The 24,031-nt window shown below is 47.1% G+C and overlaps 1 protein-coding gene across 7 annotated transcripts in view; it reads left to right on the forward strand.

Moving 5' to 3' along the window:
- The window catches only part of LOC121279188 (zinc finger protein 521), a 547,824-nt gene that overhangs the window by 437,624 nt on the left and 86,169 nt on the right, over positions 1 to 24,031 (forward strand). For all 7 annotated transcript variants that reach the window (XM_041190196.1, XM_041190191.1, XM_041190194.1 and 4 more), the window contains one exon: positions 16,295 to 16,426. In XM_041190196.1, the coding sequence (XP_041046130.1) occupies positions 16,295 to 16,426 (132 nt within the window). The remainder of the gene's footprint in view (positions 1 to 16,294; positions 16,427 to 24,031) is intronic.

A 24,031-nucleotide genomic window follows, 5' to 3' on the forward strand; every position in this document is an offset into this window, starting at 1 on the left:
TGCTCCACCATTCAATAAGATCATGGCTGATCTGTTTGCGTTTCAAATTCCACATCCCCATCTACCCCCGATAACCTTTGACTCCCTTGCCTAACAAGAATCTATCTACCTCTGCCCTAAAAATATTCAGTGACCCCGCCTCCAACAGCTTCTGAGGCAGAGAGTTCCAAAGTAGCACAACCCTCTGAGAGAAAAAAATTTCTCCTCACCTCTGTCCTAAAAGGGCGACCCCTAATTTTAAAACGGTGCCCCCTAGTTCTGGACTCACCCACAAGAGGGAACATCCTTCCCACATCCACCTTGTCAAGACTGTTCAGGATCTTGTATGCTTCAATCAAATCACCCCTCACTCTTCTAAACTCCAGTGGAAACTCTCTCTCTCTCTCTCTCTCTCTCACACACACACACACGCACACACACACACACACACATTCACACTCTCACATTCACACACTCATATTTTCATACACGCATGTGTGCCAGTATCAATGAAAATAGAAATGGACCAAGCACGCCAGTTGTTTCAGAAAAATGCAAAAACAAACATCTTTAATGTCCTAAAACAAAGAGATTCACGGGAGTTATCACCAGACAAAGCCTGGCATCACGTAGGGAGATATTGGGACAGGTGATCAAAAGCTTGGTCAGAGAGGTAGGTTTTAAGGAGTCCCTTAATGGAGGAAAGCGAGGGAGAGAGATGGAGAGGCTTTAGGGAGGGAATTCCAGAGCTTAGGCCCCCAGGCAGCTGAAGGCACAGCCGCCAATGGTGGAGCGATTAAAATCAGGGATGCTCCGAGTCGGAGGAGCGCAGAGATCTCGGAGCGTTCTGGGGCTGAAGGAGGTTACAGCAATGGGGAGGGAGCTCGCACAAGGTCACGCAGGGATTTTGAAATGGTAGCGCGGATGAAAGAACACACGTGAAGGGAAGGAAGAAACGATTGCTGTCCCCGAAGCAACATTTCAGGCCAAATTCGCACCAATTGCAAAAAAGATATTGAGACTTTCTCAAAAACAAAAACAAAACGCTCTGGGGTTTCCTGTTTCAGAAGGGGAGCCGAAACGGTTAAAAAGCTGCTCGCAGTTTTTCCTTCGGTGACCTCTGTCCCAGAATGCCGGTGAAACCTGTCGACTCCTGTTACAATTAGCCTGCCCTCAGTGGATGGAGAAATGCAGAGCAACCTGAATAGCTGATGCTGGATCCACAGCTATGTCCTTGCATGTGAAATTCCCGTTAGCAAAATCCTGAATGCTTAATTATGCAGATTTCTTTCCTCTCCCTTCCCTCGCAAGCTGTGGAATGACAGCCCTCTCAGCCAAACATCGTGCAGACAGAGCTAAGAACCTAGTCTGCAACAGAATCTGTGGCGTTCTGTGAAATAAGCTTGGTGTGTGTGTGTGTGTGTGTGCGTGCGTGCGTGTGTGGAGCTGCCTGCCCTTTCCTGAGGATCACTGAGAAAGAGTAAAGTCAAGGGCAGTGCCCGGTTTCTGACCCATGGCTCCTGAGGTTGAGCGAATTCATTTCTTGATGCTATCCTTGGGCCTCCCTCAGGCTGTCCAATCAGCTGACCCACCAGGGATCTCCCCCATGCCTCTGCACCCGTCACTTTCTGTGAGCTACTGGCCGCAGCTATCCACCCTGAAACCCTCAGATGGAATCCAAGCTAACAAGGCCGTCCAACATCAGTGAACTAGCAGACGTGTACAAACCTTGTCTGTCTGATTCCAGCCCCTCTGCCTCCAACTGGAAAGTAAATGCAGCTCTCTGCCAGCTCGCGTTTTTGTTAACACAGAGGCCAACTCAGCTGCGTATTGTTCCCGCCGCTGCTTCCCCCCCCACCCCCCCCCCCCCCCGACCTCCAAACTCGCACCGCACCCCGTTCGCCCATCACCCACCCTGCGCTGACCAACCTACACCGCCCCCCCCCCCGACTGGACAACACCTCGACTTTTAACGTTTTCATCCCTTTTTTTTCAAATCCCTCCACAGCCTCACCCCCCCCTCCCCATCCCTGTCGTCTCCTGCAGCCCCAGAACCCCACGAGATCTCTGCGTTCTGGTTCTCGTTCCCCACCTGGGGGAGGCGATGGCGTAGTCACTGGGACTGGTGATCCCAGAGACCCAGCGTAACGCTCTGGGGACCTGGGTTCGAGCCGCGTGTCGTCCAGACCTGGGTAAGGGACAGCAACTGTGACCCAGATGGGTTTTTAATAATTTCGTGGTCACCGTTGCTGCATATTCAAGACTTATTAACCAAATTTAAGACCTATCAGCTGCAGAGGTGGGCTTTGAACTCACGGCCCCACAGCCTCTGGATTGCTAGTCCAACGACATTACCAGTACACCACCATCTCCCCTAACTTTCCCTTTTGATAAAGGCACTATACAAATGCAAGTTGTTGTTATTGTACAGGATTCTGCAGGTTGGCACAGGAGCAGGAGTGGGTGTGAGTTGCCAGCTGTGGTTGGATGGTTTCCTGGAGGATCAATCACACGACCTTCTGCTGCTAATCACCCTGTCCAGTTCAACCTGTATTTAATATTAAATCTATTATAATAAATACAGAAGTTTTAAAAATACATTTTTCGTTAATGCTCCGATGACTTTTCTCCTGGGTTTGCGCTCAGCTGTTTGTTCCCTGAGATTAATTGTCGAATCATCCATCAGGGAAAGACCATTTGGCCCATCTTGCCTGTGCCAGCCCTTTGCAAGAGGCTTTCCAATTAGTCTCACTCCCCCTGCTCTTTCCCCATAGCCCTGCAAATTCCCTCTCTTCCAGTATTTATCCAAATCCCTTTTGAAAGTTCCGATTAAATCTGCTTCCACCGCCCTTTCAGGCAGCGCGTTGCAGATCGCAACAGCTCGCTGGGTAAAAACCATCTCCTCACCTCCCGCTCTAGTTCTTCTGTCAGTGATCTTAAATCTTTTTCCCTCTGGTTACCAACCCTCTTGCCACTGGAGCCAGTCTCTCCTTATTTACTCCATCAAAACCCTTCATAATTTTCAACATCTCCATGCATCACCTCTTAACCTTCTCTGCTCTTAGAGAACAATTCTAGCTTCTCCAGTCTCTCCACATGACTAATGGAATACTCCCCACTTGCCTGGATGGGTGCAGCTCCGACAACACTCAAGAAGCTCGACACCATCCGGGACAGATCAGCCCCGCTTGTTTGACTCCCCATCCACAAACATTCACTCCCTCCACCACCGACGCACAGTGGCAGCAGTGTGTGTACCATCTACAAGATGCACAGCAGCATCTCACCAAGGCTCCTTAGACAGCTCCTTCCAAACTTGTGACCACTACCATCTAGAAGGACAAGGGTAGCAGACACATGGGAACACCACCACCTGGAAGTTCCCCTCCAAGCCACTCACCATCCTGACCTGGAAATATATCGCCGTTCCTTCACTGTCGCTGGGTCAAAATCCTGGAACTCCCTTCCTAACAGCACTTTGGGTGTACCTACACCACATGGACTGCAGCAGTTTCAGACACTTGAACCACTGCAGTCCATATGGTTGCAAAGGTTAATGGAATGTCAGCATTTTACTCAACAGACCTGGAATGCAAAGGTGTGAAAATGATGTTGCAGCTTTACAGAGCTCTGGTTAGACCTCATAAGACCATAAGACATAGGAGCACAAATTAGGTCATTCGGCCCATCGAGTCTGCTCCGCCATTCAATCATGGCTGGTAAGTTTCTCAACCCCATTCTCCCGCCTTCTCCCCGTAACCTTTGAACCCTTTACCAATCAAGAACCTATCTATCTCAGTCTTAAATACACTCAATGACCTGGCCTCCACAGCCTTCTGTGGCAATGAATTCCATAGATTCACCACTCTCCGGCTAAAGAAGTTTCTCCTCATCTCTGTTCTAAAAGGTCTTCCCTTTACACTGAGGCTGTGCCCTCGGGTCCTAGTCTCTCCTACTAATGGAAACATCTTCCCTACGTCCACTCTATCCAGGCCTTTCAGTATTCTGTAAGTTTCAGTCAGATCCCCCCTCATCCTTCTAAACTCCATTGAGTATAGACCCAGAGTCTGGAGCCCTGCTTTTGATTCTGGGCATTGCACCTAAGGAAGGATATATTGGGCTTGGGGAGATTGTGACACAGATTCACTTGAATGATAAAAGGTTAGATTATGAAGCCAGGTTGCGTAGACCAGACTTGTATTCCGTTGAGTATAGAAGATGAAGGGGCAATCTAATTGCGGTGTTTCAGATAGTCAAATGTTTTGATAGGGTCGGTAGAGAAAAACTGTTTCCTCTGGTGACGGAGGGGGGGTTCAGAACAAGGGGGCATAACCTTAAAAAATGAGAGCGAGGTCATTCAGGGGTTGATGTCAGGAATCACTTCTTCACACAAAGGGCAGTGGAAATCTGGAACTCCCTCCCCCCAAAAAGCTGTTGAGGTTGGGGGGGGCGTCAATTACAAATTTTAATAACTAAGATTGACAGACATTTGTTGGATAAATGTATCGAGGGTTGTAGAACCAAAGGGGGTAGATGGAGTTAAGGCTCGGATCAGCCATGATCTAATTGAATGGTGGGACAAGCTCGATGGGCTGAACGGCCTCCTCCTATTCCGATAAGCGAACGCTAAAGCATCCCTTTCCCTGCTTCAGATCTGTGATTGCTTTGAGCGCAAGTAAATGTATTTTTTTGGCTTGGCTGCTGGACTATTATGTATCCTGAAACACAGTCATTAGATCAGATTAATGATCACATGCCTGATGCGGTGAGAAAGGAGTGAAAAATCCAAACAAATCGCATCCCTTTATTTATATTCCTTTCTAGACACCTCCGGCGTAATCCCTATTGAGCTGTACAGAACAATTGCAAAGTATTGACAATGTGGACGGATCATGAATTTCAATCCAGCACAAGCATAACACTGCAGTGTCGGATTCACCACGCACCTCCACTCTGGCCTGCAACCCTTTGCCGTGCTTCTTAACCTGCCTATCACTCGGCTTTTGGCTTTGCAGCCACGCTAACGCGTCATTTTGACTAACCTCCTCGTTAACATTTTGACATTCGCCTGCTCGGCTTGAATCAGGGCAACGAGGTCAATTTGCATTTGCATTCGTACGGCATCCTTAACCCCGCTGGAAGATCCACCCGGCAGGTGCCTCACCACCCCCCCCCCCCCACCCCCCACAAAACCCGCTGCCGCGTGTACCCAGGTCCACAGTGGCTGGAGACCTTCATCGCCAACTCCAGGGGCTGCCCCAGGCTCTTGTCCGGTTATTGGCCACATATGTCCACGCTCCGTGGGTCCGGGTGTGTTCTGGACCGGTGTAACTTCACGCTGGTATGGCGTTGGATCAGGCGTCGTTGGGGAGTGGGGGGGAGGGGAGGGGATGGGGGGGTTGCGATTCTGACCAGGCCTTCATCTGCATCCCATCAGCCGGATGTCAATGGTTTTCACGCCGACCTCCGGCAGGAATCGCGACCCGCCTTGGCGAGCGGCAGCAGGAAGGTCCCGCTGGGGTTTTACACCGACAGGAAACCTTCTGACCGAACCTGCCCAGCCCCCCCCCCCCCCCACCCCCCCCACGCATGGGGGCAGGGGGTGGAATTCTGCCCAACATGATACTCGCCTGATGAGCGAAAGGTTTGGCCAAAGAGGTAATGGAGGGTTTTAAAGGAGGAGAGAAGGGGCGGAGAGGTTTAGGGAGGGAATTCCGGAGCTTGGGGGGACCCCGCAGCCGCCGATGGTGGAGCGATTAAAATCACAGACGCTCAAGAGGCCGGAATGAAATGAGCGCTGATGGTAGCGGAGGGTTGTGGGGTCGGAGGGGATTACAGAAGCAGGGAGGGTGGGTGGGATAACGCGGAACGCTGACCACACAGTTTCACATTCGGTTCCCGGCTGAGTTTGAAACTCTTATCCCCGTGGTAAAGGTACGATTGCAGCCTGTTTGCCATTGCTTGGGAATCGGCAGCTAAGAGTGCACACTCCCTGAGTATAGCTCCCCTCTGCCCCCCCACCCCACCCCCAGCTAGGCCCTTTGGTGCATGGGAATTGGGTGTCTGCTGAGAAGTTGTTTGAACTCCAGCCCTCTGAAGAAGGCTCTTGGGGATTGCTTGTACAACAGCAGAGGAAGCCATTCAGAGCATCATGCCTGTGTTGTGTTGGCTATTTGAAAGAGCTAAGAGCTGCAAAAGCTTTGAGATTCGGAAGCATAACTGTGCGCTCAATGGTTGAAATTAAGAAAGTGATTAGTCAATTGCTGCTATATTTGATTACTAAGCAAGTGTAAGCAGTTAATAATTTGACATTATCCCAGATGAATATACCCCTCACGTCAGGTGACCCTGTTACAACTGATGGAGGGAAACATACTATTTTTTTTTCTCTACCTTGTGCTTTGCTGTAATGTGATGTGTCTGTAAGGGTTGTAAATGCTCTGGGCAATACAGCCCACTGCTGTCTCTATATTTTAAAAAACTGACAGTGTAATACTACACAGCTAATACTGTCAAGGAAAACAAAATATACTCTGTGTATTTTCTGACAGTGAGAGCTGTGTACTGTTAATGTTGTCAGAATTTCAGAGTAAAGGATTCCTGAGTGTTTTGAGTCAGAGACTGCAAGAGAGCCCGTAGCAATTCAAATTGCTTGATCAATAGTGCAGCCCAGTCGACTATTTTATTTCCCTCCGAATGAAGTTGCAAACAAAAATCATTTCTTTAAAAAAATGGTGTTTTTATATAAATGTTTGGCAGTCCAGAGAATCTCTTTTAACTTGGCTCCACCTGAACCACCATATTGAGCTATCAGCTAATTTAGTTTCTGCAGTTCTGAAATGGCAAATATTTTGATTAGGAAGCTGAGAATAGCTGAGTGGGTGTGAAGTAATGTTCATTCTGCTTCATTAACGGCAGTTTACTTCACAAATAAAAGTTCATTCATTAAGAAACACCGGTTAGGCTGTCAGAATGCAGGCTGTCTGAAGACTTCTGAGCTGGAAGGTTGTGGGTTCAAACCTACTTCTAGAGGTTTAGCACAGTCACAGGTACTGAGGGGTATCGCTGTGCAGTCCTTCGGGCAACATGTTAAACCAGGGTGCTGTTGACTTAATAGGGAAGCTGTAATTCTGTAGTCCAATCCTGAACTAAAATCACCCCTGCCACAGCAATGAAGCAGTTCTTATCAAAATTGTCAAAGACATCCTGTGTGATGGTGACAAAGGTAAACTTTCCCTCCTTGATCCTTCTCACCCTTTCTGCAACCTTTGACATGGTTGACCACACCACCCTCCACTGTTATCCAGCTGGGTGGGATGCTCTCACCTGGTTCCATTCTTATTTATCCAATTGTAGCGAGAGAGTCATTTGCAATAGTTTTTCTTCCTGCCCCCTCATCATTACCCCCTGGCGCTCTCCCAAGGATCTACCCCTTGTTCCCCCCCCCTCCCATTTCTCATCTACATGCTGCCCCTCCGAAGTTACAGTGTTAGTTTTCACAAGTGCGCTGCTGACAGCCAGACTTGCCTCACCACCACCACCTCTCTCAACTCCTCATCCGATATCCAAAGCCGATTGGGAAGGATGAACCCATTGTTTCTGGTGCCCCCCCCACTCCAAATTCCTTAGCTACTGACTCCATCCCTCTCCCAGACTAGAGTCCATGCCTGAACCAAACTGTTTGCAACCTTGGCGTCACATCTAACCCCAGGATAAGCTTCCAATCACATATCTGCCCCATCGCTCAGACCGCCCATTTCCGCCTCTGTAACCTTGCCTGACTCCACCCCTCCTCAGCTCATCTGCTGCTGAAACCCTCACCCAGGCTCGACTATTCCATCATACCCCTGGCTGCCCTCCCACTTTCTGAACTCCATCTGCTCCAACTCACCCAAACCTCGCTGCCTGTCGCCTAAGTCCAGTTTCCCTATCACCCTCGTGCTCACTGATCTACATCGGCACCCGTTAAAAACAACACCTCGATTTTAAAGTTCTCCTCCTTATAATCATATCCATCCCTGGCCTTGCCCCTCCCTATCTCTGTAACCTCCTGCAACCCTACAGCCCTCCCAGATATCTACACTCCTCCGATTCTGACCTTTGTACATCCCCAATTTTAATCTTTCCATCATTGGTGGCTGTGCCTTTAGCTGCCTGAAGATCAGAAATTCCTTCCCTAAACCTCTCCATCTCTCTCTCTCTCTCTTGCTCTCAATCACTTCTCTCTCTCTCTCAGTCTCTCTCTTTCTCTCTCTCTCTCCCTCTGTCTCTCTCAGTCTCTCTTTTTCTCTCTCTCTCCCTCTCTCTCTCTCAGTCTCTCTCTTTCTCTCAGTCTCACTCTCTCTCTCTTTCTCTCTCTCTCTCAGTCTCTCTTTTTCTCTCTCTCTCCCTCTCTCTCTCTCTCAGTCTCTCTCTTTCTCTCTCTCTCCCTCTCTCTCTCTCTCTCTCCTTTAAGATACTCCTTGGGCAGAATTTTACAGACCATCGTGGCAAGGGGCAAGACTGTCAAATGTGGCGAGCTGTTCAAAAGTCCATTGACTTCGGCAGGACCATAAAAACTGCAAAACTCTGCCCCTTATAATTTACCTCTTTGACCAAGCTTTTGGCTATCTGAACTAATGTCTCCTTGAAAAAAACAAAAAAACTGCGGATGCTGGAAATCCAAAACAAAAACAGAATTACCTGGAAAAACTCAGCAGGTCTGGCAGCATCGGCGGAGAAGAAAAGAGTTGACGTTTCGAGTCCTCATGACCCTTCGACAGAACTAGACCCTTCTGTCGAAGGGTCATGAGGACTCGAAACGTCAACTAATGTCTCCTTGTGTGGTTTAGTGTCATATTTTGTTTTGTAATGTTCCCGTGAAGCATCTTGGTGTGTTACCATATTAAGAGTGCTGTATAAATGCAAGTTGTGCTTGTGATATAACATGACCTTTAGAGCAGAGGAACAGGCCATTTGGCCCACTCGGTCTGTACTGGTCTCCCTGTCTCACATCCTCCTTCCAAACCTAGCCAATCTCACCCTATCCACATAGGATAACCCGGTGCCTAAAAGCACTGAGTCACGTGGGTTAAGGTATGATTTTTCTCTCTTTGGGACAAGCGATTCACTGAGGACCGAACACAGCGGAAAATGTCTTAGTTTCACACGATGCAAAATTTGGGGAATGTCAGAAATTCACAAACATGGTGCCAATCCGTGTAATTAAACTGCAGTCAAAAGTTTCATTAACTTCTTGCTGCAGCTTCTCTGTTTACAATAGGCATGTGTATGTGGAAGCTTTGTATGCTGAATAATTTCTTTAAAAAATGACCAAAACACCTTTCATTGAACTGGAGGGAGGATAATGAGGGAACCACATAGGAACTGGAGAAGGCCATTCAGCCCCTTGAGCCTGTTGCAATATTCATCATGGCAGATCTATAACCTAACTTTATGGTTTTCTCACCCTTAATAACCAAAAATCTCTCAGTCTCTGTTTTGAAATTTTCAATAGTTTTCCAGCCTCTTTGGGACAGAGGTTTCCAGATTTACTCTCCGCTTTATCTGAAGAAGTGCTTTTTGCTGTCACCCCTGAACATCCTGGCTCTAATTTTAAGGTTCTGGACTTTCCCCACCAGAGAAAATCGTTTCTCTCCCTCAACCCTCTCAAATCCTTTAGTCATCTGAAACACCTCAATTAGATCACCCATTAATCTCCTATACACTGGAACACCAGTCCAAGATAGTCGCTCCTGTTTCTCTTGGAGCTCAGGAAGATGCAAGATTTAAGGGAATAACAGTCTTACTCTCATATGACGGGAAAAGCTTATTATGGATTTCCAGCTTGGCTAACCATTCAACGGCTTCCTGAGATGTCGAGTGGGGAAATGAGGTGCCTCCTGTTCTTGGTGGGAAGGTTAAGATGATATGTTCCGAGGACTGAGGCTCATGGCCACAATCGAATTTTGGGACATTCCAAATGGAGCAAGTGGCCTCACCAGTCCTGTCCAGTGCAAATTGGGTTGAGTGTTGGCACACTGACTTTGAGGGAGGTTGAAGCCAGGGGTCTTTACTGTATGAAATTATGCCAATTCTAGCAGGCATAAGTAACCCATTCCGTGCAAACAGAAGGAATATGTTCAAGCCTTGTGCCTTTTTGAATTACCCGGGAGCTTGGGGAGCTTATAGTTCCCTTGCTTTCTCCATGGCAACACCTCATCCAATCAGAGTTGGCTTGCCAGCCAATCAGTATCCTCTTCTCCTGTAGTATAAATTGTTGTGATGGTTTGAAATTTGATATTCTTGCATTTATGCTGATGAGGGCAAGATGGAAACCTTTGACCACACGTCTCTTTTTTCAGCAATGTTGAATTAATATGTGTATGGTTGACATAAACGAAAGCATTGATTTATAGTTTAATTCCACAGGAGAGCTCATCTCCATCACTTGTTAGTTGAACAACCAGGAATGTCTCTGGTTGGACAGTCAATTTGTGTTGAGTTTCCACAGACCTCAGCAAAGTGTGCTGAGCAAGTCACGAGAATCGACCCAGCCCTTCCATGGGGTGAAAGGTCACAAATGGGCAGGATCCTGCAATCGGTCCTGACAGCAATCTGGTGTCCTATGGCTATGTCATGTCCAAATGCAGCAAGACCTGGACAACATCCAGACCTGGGCTGACAAGTGGCAAGTAACATTTGTGCCACACAATTGCCAGGCAATGACCATTGCCCCTTGACATTCAATAGCATTACCATCACTGAATCCCCCATTATCAACATCCTGGGGGTTACCATTGACCAGAAACTGAACTGGACTAGCCATATAAATACTGTGGCTACAAGAGCAGGTCAGAGGCCAGGAATCCTGTGATGAGTAACTCACCTCCTGACTCCCCAAAGCCTGTCCACCATCTACAAGGCACAAGTCAGGGGTGTGATGGAATACTCCCCACTTGCCTGGATGAGTGCAGCTCCCACAACACTCAAGAAGCTCGACACCGTCCAGGACAAAGTAGCTCGCTTGATTGGCACCCCGTCCACAAACATTCACTCCCTCCACCACCGACGCACAGTAGCAGCAGTGTGTACCATCTACAAGATGCACTGCAGGAATTCATCAAGGCTGCTTTGACAGCACCTTCTAAACCAACAACCGCCACCTTCTAAAAGGACAAGGGCAGCAGATAGATGGGAACACCACCACCTGGAAGGAGAGGCTGAGTAAATTGGCCTTATATTCTCTGGCGTTTAGAAGAATGAAAGGTGATCTCATTGAATAAGGAAGAATAAAAGAGAGGCATATTATCTAAATGGTGAGAGATTGCAGAGCTCCAAGATGCAGAGGGATCAGGGTGTCCTAGTGCATGAATCAAAAAAAGCTAATATGCAGGAACCGCAAGTAATTAGGAAAGTTAATAGAATGTTATTGTTTATTGCGAAGGGAATTGATTACAAAAGTAGGGAGGTTATGCTTCAGTTGTACAGGACACTAGTGAGACCACACCTGGAGCACTGTGTACAGTATTGGTCACCTTATTTAAGGAAGGATGTAAATGCATTAGAAGCAGTTCAGAGAAGGTTTACCAGACTAATACCTGGAATGGGTGGGCTGTCTTATGAGGCAAGGCTGGATAGACTAGGCTTGTATCCACTGGAATTTAGAAAAGGAAGTGTAAGACCTGACTGAAACACTTAAGACCCTCTTGTGGGAGAATCTATAATTGGGGGTCACTGTTTAAAAGTAAGGGGTCACTCATTTAAGACAGAGATGAGGAGAAATTTTTCCACTCAGAGAGTTGTGAGTCTTTGGAACTCTCTTCCTGAAAAGGTGGTAGAAGCAGAGTCTTTGAATATTTTTAAGGCAGAGGTGGATAGATTTTTGATAAGCAAGGGGGTGAAACGTTATTGGGGATAGGCAGGATGCAGATTTGAGGTTACTATCAGATCGGCCATGATCTTATTAAATGGCGGAGCAGGCTCGAGGGACTGAGTGGCCTACTCCTGCTCCTTGTTCTTATGTTCATTTGAAAGGTACAAGTTTCTGAAGGGGTTTGACAGGGTCGGTGCTGAGAGATTGTTTCTGCTGGTCGGGGAATCTGAAACACGGTGGAGGGGGCACAGTCTCAGGATACAGGGCCGATCATTTAGGACTGAGATGAGGAGAAATTTCTTCAGTCAGAGGGCTGTGAATCTTTGGAATTCTCTACCCCAGAGGGCTGTGGATGTTCCATTGTTGAATATATTTAAGGCTGCGATAGACAGACTTTTGATCTCTCAGGAAATCAAGGGGTAAGAGAAGCGGGTGAGGAAGGGGAGGTGCGATCAGCTGTGAACTTATTGACTGGCGGAACAGGGCTTGCTAAACCATATGGCCTACCCCTGTTCCTGTCCTTATGAAAGATAAATAAACTCATCTATAAAATCCAGGATTGTCCCCCACTCTGTGCGGTGTTATTGGCATCACACTTGAAGCTTCTTACAAGTGCCACGTGTGGTTCTCAATCCCTTTTATCTTCCCCAGTTCTCTCTGTTAGTTCCTTACGATCTCTCCATGTCTCTTGTCTTATCTTTGATCCGTTTTCCCTGGTAATCTGCAGCGGTAGATTCATTTAATTACACAAAACTTCTCACGGCCCTGATTAGTATTATAAATCTGGCCGGCAAATTGAGTAGGACATTAAAGATTGCAGACATATTTTGAAGGTGATTATTTGTTTGGTGGAAAGCTGTGGAGTGGCCAGGCATGTATTCATTTGAAAAATAACAAGTCAGTGGGGGTGGAGGGAGGGAGGGAGATATTTTATTTTTACGGCAGAAGGCTGACATGGGTTGATAAGAAATTTGGAGTAGATTTAATTTTTGATAGGTCTGAAGCCAGGCCTGTTTAGACTGTCTGTAAAGTGATGCTGTCTGTTCAATTTGTAAATGATGATTGGATTGTGAGAGCCAGGATGAGTGGTTGCTATAGCAGTCTGTGAGGGCACAGTATAAGAAGCTTCTGTGGCAAGGTAGCAGTTTAAATAGAACCATTGCAAACAGAGGGAGGTCACCAATCAACACTAACTGCTCACCCTATTATTTTTGATGTGTTCCGTTAACCAGAGCACCAAGTGACACCACCAGGAATATTATAATCAGCAGACATCTCGGCCGTGGGTTGTCTGTGGTCCTGGGTGCTTTGCAAATAGTGAGAAATGCTTCTCCCCTATTCCCCTTTTCCAAAAAAGGTTCTTCACGATCCTACGTGTAATTTGAGGTGCACTGGGGGAATCTCAATATCCTTTTCACGGGCGTTGAGGTTGGAGAGGCTGAGGCCGTTCTCCTTGGAGAAGAGGTGAGATAGAGATGCTCAAAGTCACAAATTTACTCGTTCATGGGGTATGGGTGTCGCTGGCTGGGCCAGCATTTATTGCCCATCCCTAATTGAGAACTGAGTGGCTTGCTAGGCATTTAAAAGTCAACCACTTTGCTGTGGGTCTGGAGTCACATGTAGGCCAGACCAGGTAAGGACGGCAGATTTCCCTCCCTGAAGGGGCGTTAGTGAACAACATGGAACAAAAACAGAAAATGCTGGAAAAGCTCAGCAGATCTAACAGCATCTGTGGAAAGAAAGATAGAGTTAACCTTTTGAGTCCATGTGACACTTCTTCAGAGCTACAGACCCGAAACGTTAACCCTGTTTTTCATTCCACAGATGCTGTCAGACCTGCTGAGCTTTTCCAGCATTTTCTGTTCTTGTTTCAGATTTCCAGCATCTGCAGTGTTTTGCTTTTATCTTAGTGAATCAGATGGTTTTTTTACGACAGTCAACAATTGTTTCCCAGAGCATTATCCTGGGTATCTGGAGAACTAGTCCGGTGACAATATCACTATGCCTCTGCCTACCCTAGGGAGAAACTGCTCCTAATTAGTGAGAGGGTTGAGAACCAGAGGAAACAGATTTAAAATTATTGGCGAAAGAAACAAAGACAAGATAAGTAAAACTTTTTGACTCAGTGAGCGGTTAGGGTCTGGAATGCACTGCCCGGAGTGTGTGGTGGAGGCAATCACGGAATCACACAGTGCAGAAGAGGCCCTTCGGCCCATCGAGTCTGCACCGGCACATGACAAACACCTGACCTACCTCCCTAATCCCATTTAGCAGCACTTGAGTTCAGAAGGGAATTGGATAAGCACCTGAAGGGAAAGAAATTTGCAGGGCTAAGGGCAAGGGTAGGGTGTGGGACTAGCTAAACTGCACTTGCAGAGAGCCAGCACAGCCTGGACAGGTTGAATGGCATCTTTCTCTGCTGTAACCATTCTATGAGTCCCGTGAGCTGGATTACAATAGGAGTTAACTCCTTACTCGTTTCTCTGTATTTGTTGACTTTATTTATTCTTTCATGGTACATGGGTGTTGTTGGCAAGGCCAACATTTATTGCCCATCCCTAATTGCCCTTGAGAAGGTGGCATTGAGATCTCATGTCCATGTTTTGACCAAGGCTGTAATGAGGTCAGGAGCTGAGTGGCCCTGGCGGAACCATAACTGAGCATCATTGAGCAGGTTATTGCTAAGCATGTACCACGTGATAGCACTGTTGATGACCCCTTCCATTATTTTACTGATGATGGAGAGTAGACTGATGGGGCGTTAATTGGCCGGGTTGGATTTGTCCTACTTTTCATATACCTGGGACATACCTGGGCAATTTTCCACATAGCCGGGTAGATGCCAGTGTTGTAGCTGTACTGGAACAGCTTGGCTAGGGGCACAGCAAGTTCTGGAGCACAAGTCTTTAGTACTATTGCTGGAATGTTGTCAGGGCCCATAGCCTTTGCAGTATCCAGTGCCTTCAGGCATTTCTTGATATCACGTGGAATGAATCGAATTGGCTGATGACTGACATCTGTGATGCTGGGGACCTCTGGAGGAGGCCGAGATAGATGAGATGGATCATCCACTCGGCACTTCTGGCTGAAGATTGTAGCAAATGCTTCAGCCTTATCTTTTACACTGATGTGCTGGGCTCCCCCATCATTGAGGGTGGGGATACTTGTGGAGCCTCCTCCTCCAGTGAGTTGTTTAATTGTTCACCACCATTCCACGACTGGATGTGGCAGGACTGCAGAGCTTAGATCTGATCCGTTGGTTGTGGGATCACTTAGCTCTGTCTATCACTTGCTGCTTGTGCTGTTTGGCATGCAAGTAGTCCTGAGTTATATCAGGTTGACACCTCATTTTTAGGTATGCCTGGTGCTGCTCCTGGCATGTCCTCCTGCACTCTTCCTTTCTCCCCCACGTGTTTAACCAGCTTCTTGTTAAAGTGCATCCCCGCTATTCGCCTCAACCACCACTCCCAGTGACAGCGAGCTCCACACTCTCACCACCCTCTGGCCAAAGAGATTTCTTCTGAATTCCCGACTGGATTTATTAATGATGATCTTACATTGGTGGCCCCCTGTTTCTGGTCTCCCCTACAAGTGGAAACATCTTCTCCACATCTGGAACTGGGGGGGGGGGGGTCACTGTTCAAAAATAAGGGGTCGCCCATTGGAGCAGAGATGAGCAGGAGTTTTTTTTCTCTCAGAGGGTGGTGAGTCTCTGGAACTCTCTTCCTCAAAAGCAGAGCCTTTGAATATTTTTAAGGCAGAGGCGGATGGATTCTTGGTAAGCAAGGAGGGTGATGGGTTATTGGAGGTGGTTGGGATGCAGACTCTGGCTTTCTATCAGATCAGCCATGACCTTACCAAATGGCGGAGCAGACTCGAGGGGCTGAATGGCCTACTCCTGCTTCTTCGTACCCCATCAAAACCCCCCTGATAATTCTAAACACCTCTATCAGGTCAGCCCTCGGCCTCTTTTCTGGAGAAAACCTCCCAGCCCGTTCAAACTTTCCTGATAACCATAACCTCTCGTCTCCTGTCATCATCCTTCCCTTGCGAATCCTTTTCTTTCTGCACCTTCTCCCAGTGCCTCTCTCTCTTCATTTTCTTTGCAATGCACAGATCAGAACTGCGCGCAAACGCTTTGAGGTTATTTTGACAGCAGGGTTAGAAGCAATCAGAGAGCGTGCCTATTCTCGGGTTGCTGAGGGGAGTTAGAGGAGCGATCGGAGATTTGTTCCAGATACCGAGGTGTGCACCTCTGCAATCCCAGTCCGTGGGTGTCGGTGCAAAAAGGTCTTTAATGGGCCTTAGAAACGAACGTACAAAAAAAAATAAAAACCCATCGTGATTCAGCTGGTAATTGAACAGCTCCTGGTGGGCTGAAATGGTGACAGGCTTGACAGGGACGCATTACTTTGAACGATAATAATGTGCCTTCTTTTTCTCCTTTTGTCCCTCCACCAGAGGAAGGTCTCAACCATGAATGCAAGCTTTGCAGCCAGACATTTGACTCACCGGCTAAACTGCAGTGTCATCTAATCGAGCACAGTTTCGAAGGCATGGGAGGCACCTTTAAATGTCCTGTTTGCTTCACAGGTATGGTGGGGGTGGGTGGGTGGCGGGGGTCGGGGGTTGGTGGGGGGGAGGGGCGGAATTTGCAGGGGTCAGGGGAAGGGGGAGGAGTGTGTCGGGAATGGTGGTGGGGGGGGGGGGGGATGATGGTGGCACCTTACCTCCCAGTTTTTCCTGGTGTTCCGTTTTAAGGCATACAAGACCAGTTCGGGCTAGTGTTCTTATTTCCCAGTTTTTACTGTCTTTCTGTTCTGGGTGGGGTGGGGAGTGCACCAGTGGTGGGGGTTGGGGGTGGGGGGGAGGGGGGTGGTGTCATCTATGTCACAGAGTCACCGAATGGCTACAGCACAGAAGGAGGCCATTTAGCCCATCATCTCTGTGCTGGCTGTCTGTTGTAATGTGGGAAAACAGCAGCCAATTTGTGCACAGCAAACTCCCAGAAACAGCTAATGACCAGGTAATCATTTTTAATGGTATTGGTTGTGGGATTAACATTAGCCAGGGCGCCAGGGAGAACTCCCCCCCCCGCCCCAACCCCCGGCTCCCCTTTGAAATAGTGCCATGGGATCTTAGGCATCCACCGAAGAGAGCAGACAGGACCTCAGTTTAAGACTGAGGCAGTACCGCACCAGAGCGTCGGTTAGATTTTTGTGCTCCAGCCTCTGGTGTGGGATTTGAACCCAGAGGCAAAACCATTACCAACTGAGCCAGAACGGTTGGCGATCATAGCATCACCCTTGACTGTTGAAGGAAGCTGTGTGATCTCACCTGACGGCCCTGTTTCTATCTGTTAATAATTTAGATTCAGCCTCGAATGTACTAGCAAGAATGTTTTTTAGCAGCAGGTTATGATGATCTGGAGTGCATTGCCTGAGCGTTCAATAGTAACACCCTTTCCTCCCTCGTATGTTTATCCAGCTTCCTCTTAAATACACCTATACAATTAATTCACCTCAGCCAGTGTGTGTGGCAGCGAGCTCCACACGCTCACCACTCTCTGGGTGAAGAAGTTTCTCCTGTATTCCATAGTGGAATTGTTTCTTACTGTCTTATATTGATGGGCTCTGGTCCTGTTCTCCCCAACGAGTGAAACACTCTCTCAGTGTCCACTCTATCAACACCTTTCGCAATGTTCAAGATCTCCATTAGGACACATTTTGTTTTCAAGAGTAAAGAGATCCAGACCTGTCCATCCTTTCCTGACAAGTGTAACCTCACACGGTTCTGCTATCACCTTTGTGAATTTCTTTTTGCAACGTCTCCAGTGCCTCTGCCTTCTTTCTTTAATTTGGCGACAACAGTTGTGCACAACGCTACATGAAAGGCGCTATACAAATGCAAGTTTTGTTATTGAAAGCTGTAAGGATGTAAACGTGTTGGAACCAGTTCAGAGAAGGTTCACTAGACCAATAGCTGGAATGGGTGGGCTGTCTTATGAGGAAAGGTTGGACAGGTTAGACTTGTGTCCGCTGGAGTTTAGAAGAGTAAGAGGCGACTTAATTGAAACATATAAGATCCTGAGGGGTCTTGACAGAGTGGGTGTGGAGACGATGTTTCCTCTTGTGGGAGAATCTAGAACTAGGGGTCACTGTTTGAAAATAAGGGGTTGCCCATTTAAAAGAGGGATGAGGCAAAATTCTTTCTCTCTGAGGGTTGCGAGCCTTTGGAACACTCTTCCTGAAAAGGTGGTGGAAGCAGAGTCTTTGAATATTTTTAAGGCAGAGGTGGATAGATTCCTGATAAGCAAGGGGTGGGTGGTGAAAGGTTATCGGGGGTGGGCGAGATGCAGATTTCAAGTTATGACCAGATCAGCCGTGATCTTACTAAATGGCGGAGCAGGCTTGAGGGGCTGAATGGCCTCCTCCTGCTTCTTGTTTGTTTGTATCAGCCACGGAATTAAACAAAAGCAGAACATCATTATTAAGAACAAAGAAAAGTACAGCACAGGAACAGGCCCTTCGGCCCTCCAAGCCTGCGCCGATCATATTGCTCATCAACTAAAACATTTTGCACTTCAGGGGTCCGTATCCCTCTATTCCCATCCTATTCATGTATTTGTCAAGCTGCCTCTTAAACACTACTATCGTACCTGCTTCCACCACCTCCTCTGGCAGCGAATTCCAGACACTCACTACCCTCTGCGTAAAAAACTTGCCCCACACATCTCCTCTATAGTTTTCTCCTCTCAGCTTAAATCTATGTCCCCTAGTAATTGACTCTTCCACCCTGGGAAAAAGCTTCTGACTATCTACTCTGTCCATGCCACTCATAATTTTGTAAACTTCTATCAAGTCGCCCCTCAATCTCCGTCGCTCTAGTGAGAACAATCCGAGTTTCTCCAACCTCTCCTCATAGCTAATAACCTCCAGACCAGACAGCATCCTGGTAAACCTCCTCTGCACCCCCTCCAACACCTCCATATCCTTCTGGTAATGTGGCGACCAGAATTGCACGCAATATTCCAAGTGTGGCCTAACCAAGGTTCTATACAGCTGCAGCATGATTTCCCAGTTTTTATACTCAATACCCCTGCCAATGAAGACAAGCATGTCATATGCCTTCCTGACTACCGTATCCACCTGCGTTGCCACTTTCAGTGACCTGTGGACCTGTACACCCAGATCCCTCTGCCCGTCAATGCACTTAAGGGTTCTGCCATTTACTGTATAATTCCTGCCTGTATTAAACTTCCAAAATGCATTACCTCGCACTTGTCCAGATTAAGCTCCATCTGCCATTTCTCCGCCCAAGTCTCCAACTGATCTATATCTCGTTGTATCCTTTGACAATCCTCTTCACTATCTGCAACTCCTCCAACCTTAGTGTCGTCTGCAAACTTATAATTAGCCCAGTTACATTTTCCTCCAAATCATTTATGCATACTACAAACAGCAAAGGTCCCAGCACTGACCCCTGCAGAACACCACTAGTCACAGCTCTCCATTCAGAAAAGCACCCTTCCACTGCTACCCTCTGAGTTTTATGACCAAGCCAATTCGGTATCCATCTTGCCAGCTCACTTCTGATCCCGTGCGACTTTACCTTCTGTAGCAGTCTGCCATGAGGGACCTTGTCAAAGACCTTACTGAAATCCATGTATATAACATCCACTGCCCTTCCATCGTCGATCATCTTTGTCACTTCCTTGAAAAACTCAATCAAGTTAGTGAGACACGACCTCCCCTTCACAAAACCATGCTGCCTCTCACTAATACACCCATTTGCTTCCAAATGGTAGTAAATCCTGTCGTGAAGAATCTTCCCCAATAATTTCCCTAAGTAAGTCTCACTGGCCAGTAATTTCCTGGATTATCCCTGTTACCCTTCTTAAACAATGGAACAGCGTTGGCCATTCTCCAGTCCTCTGGGACCTCACCTGTAGCCAGTGAGGATACAAAGATTTCTGTCAAGGGCCCAGCAATCTCCTCCCTTGCCTCCCTCAGTACTCTGGGGTAGATCCCATCTGGCCCTGGGGACTTATCCACCTTAATATTCTTCAAGACGCCTAACACCTCTTTTGTGATCTCAACATGATCCAGGCTATCTACACACTCTTCCCGAGACAAATTGACCGCTAAGTCCTTCTCTTTGGTGAATACTGATGAGAAGTATTCATTTAGTATCTCTCCCATTTCTTCTGGCTCCACACACAGATTCCCACCTCTGTCCCTGAGTGGGCCTACCCTCTCCCTGGCTTTTTACCCTCTTGCTTTTTCACATATGTATAAAAGGCCTTGGGATTTTCCTTAATCCTAGTTGCCAGTGACTTTTCATGACCCCTTTTAGCCCTCCTGACTCCTTGCTGAAGCTTCTTCCTACTTTCTTTATATTCTCCACGGGCTTCATCTGTTCCCAGCCTTCTAGCCCTTACGAATGCTTCCCTTTTCTCTTTGACTAAATTATGAGCAGGGTAAAACATCTTGCGGTGTCTGCTTGCCAAGCCAATTGGTGCTCATCCTGTGTAAGTGTTGCGATTTGTTTATCTCATTCCCCATCAGTCTTGGGAATGGATTGAGAACTTAGCAAGTTCCCCTCACAGATGTTGCACACACATTTAAAAAAAAACACCAGAGGAGTTTCTCTGGTTGCGATCGCACTGAAGGCAGTAACGCATTCTGGCAGCAGGGCCTCGGCAATGTGAGGCGTGGTTACACCCTGAAAAGTTGGGAAACACCTGTGACTTTGGTGCCAAAAGAAAAGTCCCGGGAGAGGAGTTAATGATTCCCACAGACTCCGCAGCTTCCAGCCTTCTTCGAAAAGATTTGTCTTTATTTTTCCTGCTCTGCTGTCATGAAGCAGATTGTTGGTGTACACACTGAGACTCGAAGCTAACTTGGGTTCTGCTCTCGAGTCTCCTGTGCACGCGGTTTACTTGTTAAGTACAGCTGGATGTTCCCCAGGTCCGCCTCTCTGGAAAGCTGTATTGGTGACGGCACTACATGGTGTGTCCACCCTTACCTGCCTCTCCCTGGGTTAGCTCATCTCTTGCTGCCTCAGGGTTCAGAGGATCGGAAGGACCTCCAGATATTTTTTCCACATATCTTTATCCCTTTACTGCTTCACAGGATCGTCCATTGCAGTGGAGACCTTTCAGCCCACCACGTCTGCTGTCTCTTCGAAAGAGCTACTCACTTAGTTTTGCTCCCCATTGACCTTCCCCTTATCCCTGCATTTTTTTTTAACATTCCAGCATTTATCCCATTCCCTTTTCAACGTTACGACTGAATCTGCTTCCACCGCCCTTTTCGGGCAACGTGTTCCAGATCACAACAGCTCGACACATGAATAAAAATTCTCCTCATCTCCCCATCTGGCTCTTTTTCCAGTTCCCTTAAATCTGTGTCCCTATGGTTACCGACCCTCATGCCACTGGAAATGGTTTCTCCTCATTTTCCTTTTATCTAAACACTTCATAATTTTGAACACCTCTATTAAATCTCCCCTTACCCTTCGACCTTCTCTGTTCTCTAAGGAGAACAATCCCAGCTTCTCTCCCTGTAACTTTAGGCCCTCACCTGTGGTACTTCCTTGTCAATCTCCTCTGCTCCCTCTCCAAGGCCTTGACATCCTTCCTAAAGTGTGGTGCCCAGAATTGGGCATAAGGTTCAAGTGGAGTCCGAAACAGTGATTTATAACAGTTTAGCAAATCTTCATTTTTTTTTATAATACTCCTGTCATCTGTTTATGAATTGCCCATAAGGTGAACACAGCATTGGGCTTTTGATTGTGAAACCCTCCATAGCCAAATCGGTTACAGCGCATGATGAATAGGCACTTGGGAGAGCATCCAACTGTTTACCCAGTAGTTGCTGGGCTAATCTTTACACCCATTTCTGAACCGCGGTGTAACATTTGCCATTCTCCAGTCCTATAGGTACCACCCCTGAGTCTATGGAAGACTGAAAAATTACAGCCAGTGCCTCCACAATTTCCACTCACTTCCCTCAGTACCCTTGGATGCTCCTAATCTGGTCCTGGTGCTTTATAGAAACATAGAATAGGTTCTTGATTGGTAAGGGGGTCAAAGGTTACGGGGAGAAGGCGGGAGAATGGGGTTGAGAAACTTCTCAGCCATGATTGAATGGCGGAGCAGACTCGATGGGCTGAATGGCCTAATTTCTGCTCCTATATCTTATGGTTTTATGTGAAGACAGAACCAAAGTAAGTGTTTAGTTATTTAGTTATCCACTTTAAGTAAAGCTAACCCGTCCAATATCCTCTCCCTATCAATTTTATACCATTCATGTGTTTCAACTACCTCCTCTTTCACCATGATCAGGGCAATATCTTCTTTCTTGGTAAAGACAGATGCCAAGCGTTCATTCAACACCTCAGCCATGCCCCCTGACTCCAAGTGTAAATCCCTTTTTTGGTCTGTAATCACCTCCACTCCTCCTCTTACCATCTTTTCACTATTTATATGTCTGTAGAAGACTACTGGATTCCCTTTTATTTTAGCTGCCAGCCTCTCCTCACACTCTCTCTTTGCTTCTGTTGTTTGTTTTTTCACTTGTTTTTCACTTGTCACTCTAAACCTTCAATGTTCAGCCTGATTGTCAGTTGCATTATCCACCTGACATCTGTCATAAGCACACTTTTTGTACTTCATCTTAATCGCTATCTCTTTTGTATCCCGGGGAGCTCTGGATTTGTTTGCCCTACCTTTCCCCTTCATGGGAATATATCTTGACTGCACTTGATCTATCTTCTCTTTAGAAGCAGAACATCATTCAGTCATAGATTTTTCTTCCAACCTTCGATTACAATTTATCTGGGCCAGATCCATTCTTACCCCATTGAAGTTGGCTTTCCCCCACTTAATTATTCTTACTCTGGACTGTTCTTTGTCCTTTTCTATGGTTAGCCTCAACATATGATACAATAATCACTGGCCTCTAAATGTTCTACTGACGCTTGATCTACTTGGCCCACCACATTCCCATGAACCAGGTCTAGCAGTGCCTCCTTCTTTGTTGGACTGGAGGCATATTGCTGAAGGAAATTTTCCTGAACACACTTCGGAAACTCTTGTGCCTCCCTGCCCTTTACACCACTACTATCCCTGTCTATATTCAGATAATTATAGTCCCTCATTTTAAGTACTCTATAGTTCTTGCACCTCTCTGTAATTTCCTTGCAAATTTGTTCCTCTACATCCTTCCCACTAGTTGGTGGCCTATAGGCTACACCGAGCAATGTAATTGCACCTTTTTTGGTCATTAGCTCTAACCAAATAGATCCTGCCCTTGATCCCCCTGGGACATCCTCTTTCTCCAGCACTGCAATGCTCTCCTTAATCAATACAGCCACCCCTCCTCTCCTATCTTTCCTGAACACCTTGTATCTGGGAATATTTAACACCCAGACCTGCCCTTCCTTGAGCCAGGTCTCTGTTATCGCCACAACATCATATTTCCACCGGGTAGTCCATGCTGACCACTCACCAGTCTTATTTACCACAATCTGTACATTCACAAACATGCACTGTAACCCTGATTTAGACATTATTATTTCCTTCTTATGCTGAACTTACTTAATACCCTAATATTCACCAGTCTAATACTATCTGTCTCTGTTCTGTGCACATTGGTATTCCTCTCTGACATTATCTCCTGGTTCCCACACCCCTGCCAATTTTCAATCCTTTCCAATGGCTCTAGCAACCTGCCCCAGAAGGAAATTGGTCCTGGCTCGGTTCAGGTGTAACCTGTCCAGCCTGCACAGGTGCCATCTCCCCCAGAGCTGGTCGCAGTGTCCCAGGAATCTAAAGCCCTCCCTCCTGCACCATCTTTCTAGCCACACATTCATCTGCCTTATCCTCCTATTTCTGTACTCACTTGCAGGTGGCAGTGGGGGTAATCCAGAGATGATCACTTTTGAGTCCCTGCTTGCTAATTTAGCTCCCTAAATTCAGACTACAGGACCAAATCCCTCTTTCTACCCATGTCATTGATACCAATGTGGACCACAGCTGCTAGCTGTTCAACCTCCCCATTGAGGGTGCTTTGCAGCCGCTCAGTGGCTTCTTTGACCCTAACACCATAGAGGCAACGGACCATGTTTTATTCACATCTTCTGCCACAAAAACGCCTATTCCTCCAACTATTGAATTACTCTCATCAGCATGTA

The sequence above is a fragment of the Carcharodon carcharias genome, chromosome 6 (genome assembly GCF_017639515.1).
Source record: "Carcharodon carcharias isolate sCarCar2 chromosome 6, sCarCar2.pri, whole genome shotgun sequence".
Taxonomy (NCBI): Eukaryota; Metazoa; Chordata; class Chondrichthyes; order Lamniformes; family Lamnidae; genus Carcharodon; species Carcharodon carcharias.